The sequence below is a fragment of the Tursiops truncatus genome, chromosome 11, assembly GCF_011762595.2.
Source record: "Tursiops truncatus isolate mTurTru1 chromosome 11, mTurTru1.mat.Y, whole genome shotgun sequence".
In the NCBI taxonomy this organism is placed as follows: domain Eukaryota; kingdom Metazoa; phylum Chordata; class Mammalia; order Artiodactyla; family Delphinidae; genus Tursiops; species Tursiops truncatus.
Genome location: NC_047044.1, coordinates 14,018,243 through 14,027,158, shown reverse-complemented (window position 1 = coordinate 14,027,158; position 8,916 = coordinate 14,018,243). Strand labels below are relative to the sequence as shown.

The window sequence follows — 8,916 nt, the reverse complement described above, 5'->3', positions numbered from 1 at the left end:
TGTATTACCAATCGCTGAAACCAGTAAAGACTCATGGTTCATCAATTTGTCAATAATTTCTTATTTGTGATTCCCCAAATTCAAGATCCTAGGTGGCAAAAATGTGGGGAGGGGCATCCCTGGCAGTCCAGTGGTTAAGACTTCACCTTCCAATTCAGGGGGTGCGGGTTCGATCCCTGGTCGGGGAGCTAAGTTCCCACATGCCTCCTGGCCAAAACGAAAACATAAAACAGAAGCAATATTGGGACAAATTCAATAAAGACTTAAAAAAAATGGTCCACATCAAATAAAAAATCTTTTTAAAAATGTGGGGTAAAAAAGAGTGAGGTAGGAAGCTGCCCAGCCATGTTGTTGTTAAATATACCAGGAAAACCCTCATTCAGCTCCTTTTTGAAGCCTGCCCCCCCCCACCCCCAGAGGACAAAAACTTTGCTCAAACTCTCAAATCTATTCTGAGAATTAAGGATATAAATATAGAAGTAAATAGCTCTGGCAGAGATGTTAAGTTTGCTTAAAAGACCAAATGAAGATGCTCTTCACCAGATGAGTCTCCCAAAGCATAACTGGGCGGGTGATAGAGGTGAGGGAATTTCTGTGGCTTCAGAGTTTTCAGATTAATTATTAATTTACTTCAGGCTGCTACTTACCCAATATCCCTTCTTCTACCAATTTTTATTCTAGCTAAATTCGTTTGCATTGCCTCAACGAACACGGTTAAAAAATGTAATTTGACCAGCTTCTGTTACATTCAGGGTGGCCATAAAAAACACCATCCTTTCTGGTGAGATGTAAGCGCATGGTACTTGCGGGAGTCGTATTTAAGAGGGAAAAGACTCAACTGGCTTATGTCTTTGGCCCTTGGCCTCTGCCCTTTGCTTTCTCCATTTCTTCTCCGAAGAGTGTAGATGCAGGTCTTAACAGCTGCAACAGCCATCCTGCAGGCATCAAATCAAAGCCCCATATTCCTTGCTGGAGCAGGAGAATAAAAGTAACCACATTGTTTTGTACACTGACATGAGCATCTAAGCCAACTTCGTACTACTGATGACCAGACTTTTAAAAAAATATTGGTGGGTTTTGTTTCTTTATTATTGAATTATAACTTAAATATAGTAAAATGCAGAAATCTAAAGTACACAGCTTGATTAATTTTATATGCATACAAACATGGACCCACCATCCAGATTGATGCATAGAACATTTCTATCATCCTAGAAGTCTCCTTTGTGCCCTTCCGGTCCACAGCTACATCTGCAGCATTGAATCTACTATTCTGACTTTCAGCATCATTTATCAGTTATCTTTGCCTATTCCTGTACTTTATATGAGTGATATAATCCAATATAAAATCTTTTGTGTCTAGTCTTTTTTCACTCATCCTAATGCCTGTGAAATCCATCCACACTGTGGTAACAGTAGTGAAGTATTTCATTGAATGGAAATGGCCAGTATTCCATTGTAAATATGCCGCCATTTATTTATTTACTCTTCTGCTGATGGATAGTAGAGTGACTTTGTGATTGACCTTTTCACTCAATATAATGAACTTAAGATCCATCTAATAAGGAGAAAAATCACAGACTCAGGATGGTATCACTTGCACTAAAGCCCATGATACCAAACCTAGATTTAATACCTAACCTAACTGTAGTTTCAACCTTCCTCAAAAATGTAATCTTAATCAGCCAGTTTGGAATTTTCTGGTCAGTACCAATGAGGTAACCTGTCATGTTGGCCCTCTCCATCCTCCAAAGGAATTGGCATGATAACGTCCTCACCATTTCCTTCCCCCCAAAAAGATGTCCTGGCCCAAAATAACCCTTTCCATTCATTCCTTTGCTAATGACTTCCTTGCCCCACTCTCCTTTATAAACCTTCTACTTTGTACCTCTCCTTGGAGCACCCTTCTAATTGCTAGATGGGATGCTACCCAATTCAGGAATCACCGAACAAAGCCAATTATATCTTCAAATTTACTGGATTGAATTTTTTTTAACACATTGAAGCTGCTCTGAATATCAATAATTTTTTTCTTTTTGGTTGTTCACTAGTATTCCATTATATGATGTATCACAGTTTGTTCCTCCATTCACTCATTGAAGTCCATTTGGTTTGTTTCCAGTTTGGTGCTATAACAAATAAAACTATTAGAAACATTTATGCATAGGCTTTTGCAGAACCATACATTTTCATTTCTCTAGGATAAATACCCAGGAGTGGGATTGCTGGTTGTAGTTTTTAGCATACATATCCTATACATGTCTTGTTAGACTTTTACACAAGTATGTCATTTCTTCAGAGCCATAATACATGGTATTGTGTTTTTCGTTTCTATTTCCAATGGTTCACTGCTATATACAGAAATATGATTGATTTTTGTGTGTGTTGACCTTGTATCCTGTAACCTTGCATAACTCACTGATTAGTGCTAGGAGTTTCTTTTGTAGATTCCTTGAATTTTTTTTTTAACATCTATATTGGAGTATAATTGCTCTACAATGGTTGTCAGTTTCTGCTTTATAACAAAGTGAATCAGCTATACATATACATATATTCCCATAGCCCCTCCCTCTTGCGTCTCCCTCCCACCCTCCCTATCCCACCCCTCTAGGTGGTCACAAAGCACTGAGCTGATCTCCCTGTGCCATGCGGCTGCTTCCCACTAGCTATCTATTTTACATTTGGTAGTGTATATATGTCCACGCCACTCTCTCACTTCGTCCCAGCTTACCCTTCCCCCTCCCCGTGTCCTCAAGTCCATTCTCTATGTCTGTGTCTCTATTCCTGTCCTGCCCCTAGGTTCTTCAGGACCATATATATATATATTTTTAGATTCCATATATAAATCCGTATGTGTTAGCATATGGTATTTGTTTTTCTCTTTCTGACTTACTTCACTCTGTATGACAGATTCTAGGTCCATCCACCTCACTACAAATAACTCAATTTCATTTCTTTCTTTCTCCACAGATAACATTGAAATTGGTATACTCTTTACTGTGGCATAATTACTCTGTGCTCACCCATAATTAACACTGGAATACTAGTGAGTTTCCTGCAAATTCAAGGGCAAAATGGTATCGTAGAAAACAATTTAGAATAAGGTATTAGGAGCTTTTCCCTCAATTCTGAGAACTTATTCTGCCATCTCATCCTCACTGGAAACTATTCACCAATTTGATCCTGCATCAGTGATTCCTCTACCTGATTGTGCATCAAAATCATCTGTGGACATTGTTTAATGTTCAGGTTCCTGGATTCATCCCCTTGAAATTCCAATTCAGGTGGTCACTGCATTATTAGCTAAGACACTCTCATACACAGTCCAGCTGGGGAGACGTTGCTCTAACAGCCCCTTTTATCTCTGGAATAATACAATTCCTAGATCTCCTTGTGTCATTGTTTTCCAAGAGTAATCCTTACTTGGTGTTTGTGATAATAAAAACATGATCACACCTATGAAATGAATTGAAAGGGCAATTCAAGCAATTATTTATTCAATCATTGCTTCCAAAAACATACTATGCTTATCAACTCGACCCTGGAAACCATATAATGGTGCTTTAGGAACAAAATTAAGTAGGGCACTGGCTCTTCATCTAATTAAGGAAACAAAATAGGTACACGATGGGAGAGATTACTATTCAGTGTAGCAAATGCTACAATCAAAGTAAACACTGGATTCTGCTACTATAATGGCAGAGAGGAAAGACTTCCTGGGAAAAGTGATGCATAGAGGATCTTTGAAGGGCAAGTGTTAAGTTAGTGGGGGGGGGGGGGGTAGTGTGGAAAGAAATTTATGGACTGTGAAATGCATGAACTTCAAATCTCTATCCTCCTTCTGTTTACCTTGGCCTTACCCCCAAGGCCCTCCAGGACCACGAGGAATTCCTGGAATTCCTGGAGACAATAAGAATTGTTCATCTAGGGCTCCCCTGGTGGCGCAGTGGTTGAGAGTCCGCCTGCCGATGCAGGAGACATGGGTTTGTGACCCGGTCCGGGAGGATCCCACATGCCGCGGAGCGGCTGGGCCCGTGAGCCATGGCCACTGAGCCTGCGCGTCCGGAGCCTGTGCTCCGCAACGGGAGAGGCCACAACAGTGAGAGGCCCACGTGCCGCAAAAAAAATAAATAAATAAAAAATAAAGAATTGTTCATCTCCCCCCAAATCTGCCTTTGCAGGGAAGGTGAATGATCCCCTCCCAGCCCTCTCCCAGCCCATTGTCTTCAAGGAAGCCCTGCATAACGACCAGGACCGCTTCAATCTTACCACGGGAGTGTTCATCTGCACCGTCCCAGGCGTGTACCACTTTGGTTTTGACATTGAGCTGTTCCAGCATGCTATGAAGTTAGGGCTCATGAAGAATGGCACCCAAGTCCTGGAGAAGGAAGCCCAGGACAAGGACAATTATAGGCATGTTTCTGGAAATGTCAGCTTGCAGCTGACGATGGGAGACAGAGTCTGGCTGGAATCCAAGCTAGACACAGCAGAGAGTGAGAAAGGACTGACTGAAAGTATGTTCTTTGGGTATTTGCTCTATGGAAATTATACTGGCTAAGGGGTAACAGCACACTTAAATTCCTCAAGTGGTCCTAAATTTCACAGCAGACTTCCCTTCCCCCCTGGATACTTTTCAGTGACCGTTGAATGAATAACATTAAGAATGCCCAATTTACCTATGTGAAAGTAACCCTAAAAAACAGTCAAGATTAATTATCCATTAATTGGTCAACAGTTTCTTACTGAAAGCCCATCCAATTTCATGTATTCTGCTATATCCAAGGAACTTCAGGAAGAGCGTATGTCAGGAAATCAGAGCTGGTGGAGGCTGGGGGAACCAGGGAAGTCCTCATGCCTTTTCTTGTTTATGTGTGAACATTTTTCACCAGAGGAAAAAATAGCCTTGATCACAGCCCCCAACACCACTTCAATTTCACAATTTATAGTATAGCTAGGAAAGCAAATATCCCTGAGAGATGAAGAAAAATTGCTTAAAGTCACACTAAGCAGTGAATACAAACTACCAAGTACATATTTTGCATTCGATTCATAGTGCGTACGTTGATGATGGTTTGATCAAGGAAGGAGGGTACGGATTGAGGGAACAATTTCTGTTGCTTAATACTTTTCAGAAAGAGAAAAACAAATATTGTATACTAACACATATAGGTAGAATCTAGAAAAATGGTACAGATGAACCAGTTTGCAAGGCAGAAATAGAGACACAGATGTAGAGAACAAACATATGGACACCAAGGGGGGAAAGAGGTTGGAGGTTTGGTGGTGGTGGGATGAATTGGGAGATTGGGATTGACATATATATACTAATATGTATAAAATAGATAACTAATAAGAACCTGCTGTATAAAAAATAAATTAAATTAAAAAAAAAACTTTTCAGATCCTGGTAGTTGCCTATGCAGTACCCATTCTACCACTCCTTGTTTAATTTATTTCTAACAGAGCTCAAACTTTGGGTTGTCAATGAAGCTAGTTAAGGGCAGGATCTTCAGTCTCTTTGCAAAGCATGGGTGGCATGTGATACCATCTGAAGAATGAAATGTAATCAGGTGGGGCTTCCTGGGTGATTCTTTAAAAGGTAAATCCTCAAGTGACTTGTTTCTTTGTATTTTTATCCTTTGCCCTCTGCTCTTCCCTCTTCACCCATCAATCCCCCTCCCCCACCCCAAGAAGATGCAATGCCTGGGGCAGAAGCAGCCATTTTGTAAACTTGAGAACAAAAGACACATACGCTAAGCAGGCTGAGGGAGTAGGATAGAAGCAGATCAGGTCCTTAATAATTTCCTTGCACAGACACACCAGACCTACATATGAGAATAATAACCACTGATTTTATTAAGCCAGTGTAGACTGGTTTCTGTTAGATGTAACCAAATGCAACCCTGATATACTTGTTCTTTTCCTTCACAGACTTGCTCTCTCCTAGAGACTTCACCTACCCCCCACTCCCCTTACTCTTTCCCCTTTTTCTTCCATCATCTATTAAACATCTATGTTTAATATGCTGAGAAATTATCTTTAACCTTGAAGGTCCCAATCTAGTTCATACACAGACATGAGAGCTAGTCACAGCTCTGTAATGTGTTACCAGAGGAGATCAGAGATCAGTGATATACCCAGAGGCTTCCTCAGGGTCGCTGTACCAAGGTATCCAAAACTGAGTTCATGGCTGCTTCTTCCTCCAACACCTCATGTATTTCCATTGTTTTCTTTCCCCATGAACAGCATTACCAACCACTGATGCCACCCACCTCCCTCTTGTCACCTCCCCAATCCAATCTGTCACCGAGCCAAATCAATTTACGTTTTTACATTCCCACAAGCAATACCATCATCTTCCCCTGTCACTGTGCTAACTGATGGACCAGTCCTCCACTCTGTGCCTCTTTGATTGGATTTATCCCATCCCAGCAGCCAATGCTCATTGCACAAAAGAAAATGTTATCATATTCATCCCTGATTAAAATCATTTCATGGTTTCTCATTTTTCTTAGGATAAAAATTAAATAGTTATTGCATATTTGAAAATTGCAAAGAGAGTAAATCCTAAAAGTTCTTGTCCCAAGAAAACAAATTCTGTACCTACGTATGATAACAGCTGTTAAGTAGACTTATTGTGGTGATCATTTCACAATATATATACAAATATTGAAGCATTAAGTTGTACACCTGAAAATAATATAATGTATGCCAATTATACCTCCATAAAAATAAATTATTAATATGGCATACTTTATACCTCTTCATCATTTTTTCCTACCACACCTTTCCTTACTGGATGGTTTCCAGGTACGTTGAATTTTTAGTCCCTCAAATAATGTATGGTCCCTGGACCACACTGCCATAGGGCATTTGCACTGGTTCATCCCTCTGCCTAGGTCACTTATCTCCATAGCCACCCATACTTTTTGTTCCCAGTCAGATTTCAGAACTACCTTCTTGAGAAAGGAATGGATTAATAAAGTAACTGGCCAAGTGGCCCTTTCATGCATTCTTACATTATGACCTTCTTCTTACCTGTTTGTAGCAATGGCCACAGCTTTATTTCTACATTTTCAAAATTCTCAGATTAACGTCTCTCTCCTCTGCTAAACTGTAAGTTGCATGATATCAAAAACTCTATCGTTTATTTTGGTCTTTACTGTAACCTCAAAATCCCACATATGTCTAGCACATTCTAGGTGCTCAATGATTTTTGAAACAATGAGAGCAGAGGAACACTTAGCATAGTTATTAGCACGTGGTAAGTTTAACCTGCTATAATCAGATTTATTATTTTGTTGTTACTAGAAATTGGCTTTGTTCCAATCATAACCTGTTTGATATGTATTAAGTACTTACTCTGCTCCAAGCAATTCACTTACCTGCTGTGTCTTAATTTACCTGGTGCTTTACAATACCTAGGAATATTCGAAAGGAGCCATATGATGTTGCCAATATTTTTGAGTTATTTATGAAAAATTTCAAGGAAGATAGAAAGAATATATTTTAAAAGTTTTAGTTGTTTCTGAATATGAAATCTCTACTAATGGTAAAGAACAGCAGGAAGGCACTTTATCCTTCCCAAACTCTTTTTTTTTTTTAATTAATTAATTTATATTTATTTTTGGCTGTGTTGGGTCTTCGTTTCTGTGCGAGGGCTCTCTCTAGTTGCGGCGAGCGGGAACCACTCTTCATTGGAGTGCGCGGGCCTCTCACTATCGCAGCCTCTCTTGTTGCGGAGCACAGCCTCCAGACGCGCAGGCGCAGTAGTTGTGGCTCACGGGCCTAGTTGCTCCGCGGCATGTGGGATCTTCCCAGATCAGGGCTCGAACCCGTGTCCCCTGCATTGGCAGGCAGATTCTCAACCACTGCACCACCAGGTAAGCCCCCCAAACTCTTTATACGCAGGCCCAGCAGCCATGGCTTGTGGGCCCAGCCGCTCCGCGGCATGCAGGATCCTCCCGGACCGGGGCACGAACCCCTGTCCCCTGCATCGGCAGGCGGACTCTCAACCACTGCGCCACCAGGGAAGCCCGATGTTAATTCTTATAAAATGTCTGTTCTATAATATGCATTTCGACAAGTTTTGAGTTTCCATCAGCCTTTCCAGGATATAGGTTTATTTTTTTGAAAGCCCATTTAGCAAAATGGCCAGTCATTAAATAACTCATTTACTAAATTGGCTTCTGGTGAATTAGTCTGCCTAATTTTTTTCACCTGGCTAACCTGTTATGAGGTCACCTACTGTCTTAATAAAAGGTTGAGCTTGGCTTACAGATACCTACAATGCTGGAGTAAAACATAATCAGGATGGGAAATCTTACTTTTTATATATATCACCATTCCTTATTTGAAAGACAGATTGTATCTTTTTCTATTACACATGGAAAATTAGCTAAGGGGTCGAAACTATTCTCTTCCCATTTCAAACTACTAGTGTACAGATAAACAGAAGTTGGAGAGAATATTTCAAAAAACTGTAAGGAAGTTGCTCCAAGGCACACAAGAAGGGAGCTGATGTAACATTAAGGGCTGCATTGCTCCAGGTCTCTCTTCAACAGTCTTTTAAAATCTCAGTGATCCTGGGTCCCAAGGCAAAAAGAATATCTATTCAGTCCCCAATCAGGGCCTGCTTTGTTTTCTACCCCAACATTAATTTCTCCCCAGGATGAATATCAGTGGGAATATCCCTTACATTTTAAGGAAAATTCTACCATTAATCGAGCGTGGTATGATCAGTCCCCAAAATCTCAAGAGGATGTTCACAGTATCTGCATTAATCTATTTCCAAATCTGAATTCTTTGTTCTTAAATAACACTTTTTGTGGGGTTCCACTGTTGGCTTTCCTTTTCCCCAGCCCAGTCCAGTTCCCTATAATGTACTTTTTATAGGCATGATGTAAAGATATAATT

At 40.5% G+C, this 8,916-nt stretch overlaps 1 protein-coding gene across 1 annotated transcript; it reads left to right on the top strand.

Annotated features, from left to right (window-relative positions):
- Window positions 1-3,627: 3,627 nt before the first annotated feature.
- Window positions 3,628-4,558, top strand: LOC141275662 (protein HP-25 homolog 2-like). The gene is made up of 2 exons (XM_073789212.1): window positions 3,628-3,670; window positions 4,182-4,558. Exons 1-2 carry the CDS (start codon window positions 3,628-3,630, stop codon window positions 4,556-4,558), a joined length of 420 nt encoding a protein of 139 aa, XP_073645313.1.
- The last annotated feature ends 4,358 nt before the right edge of the window (window positions 4,559-8,916 follow it).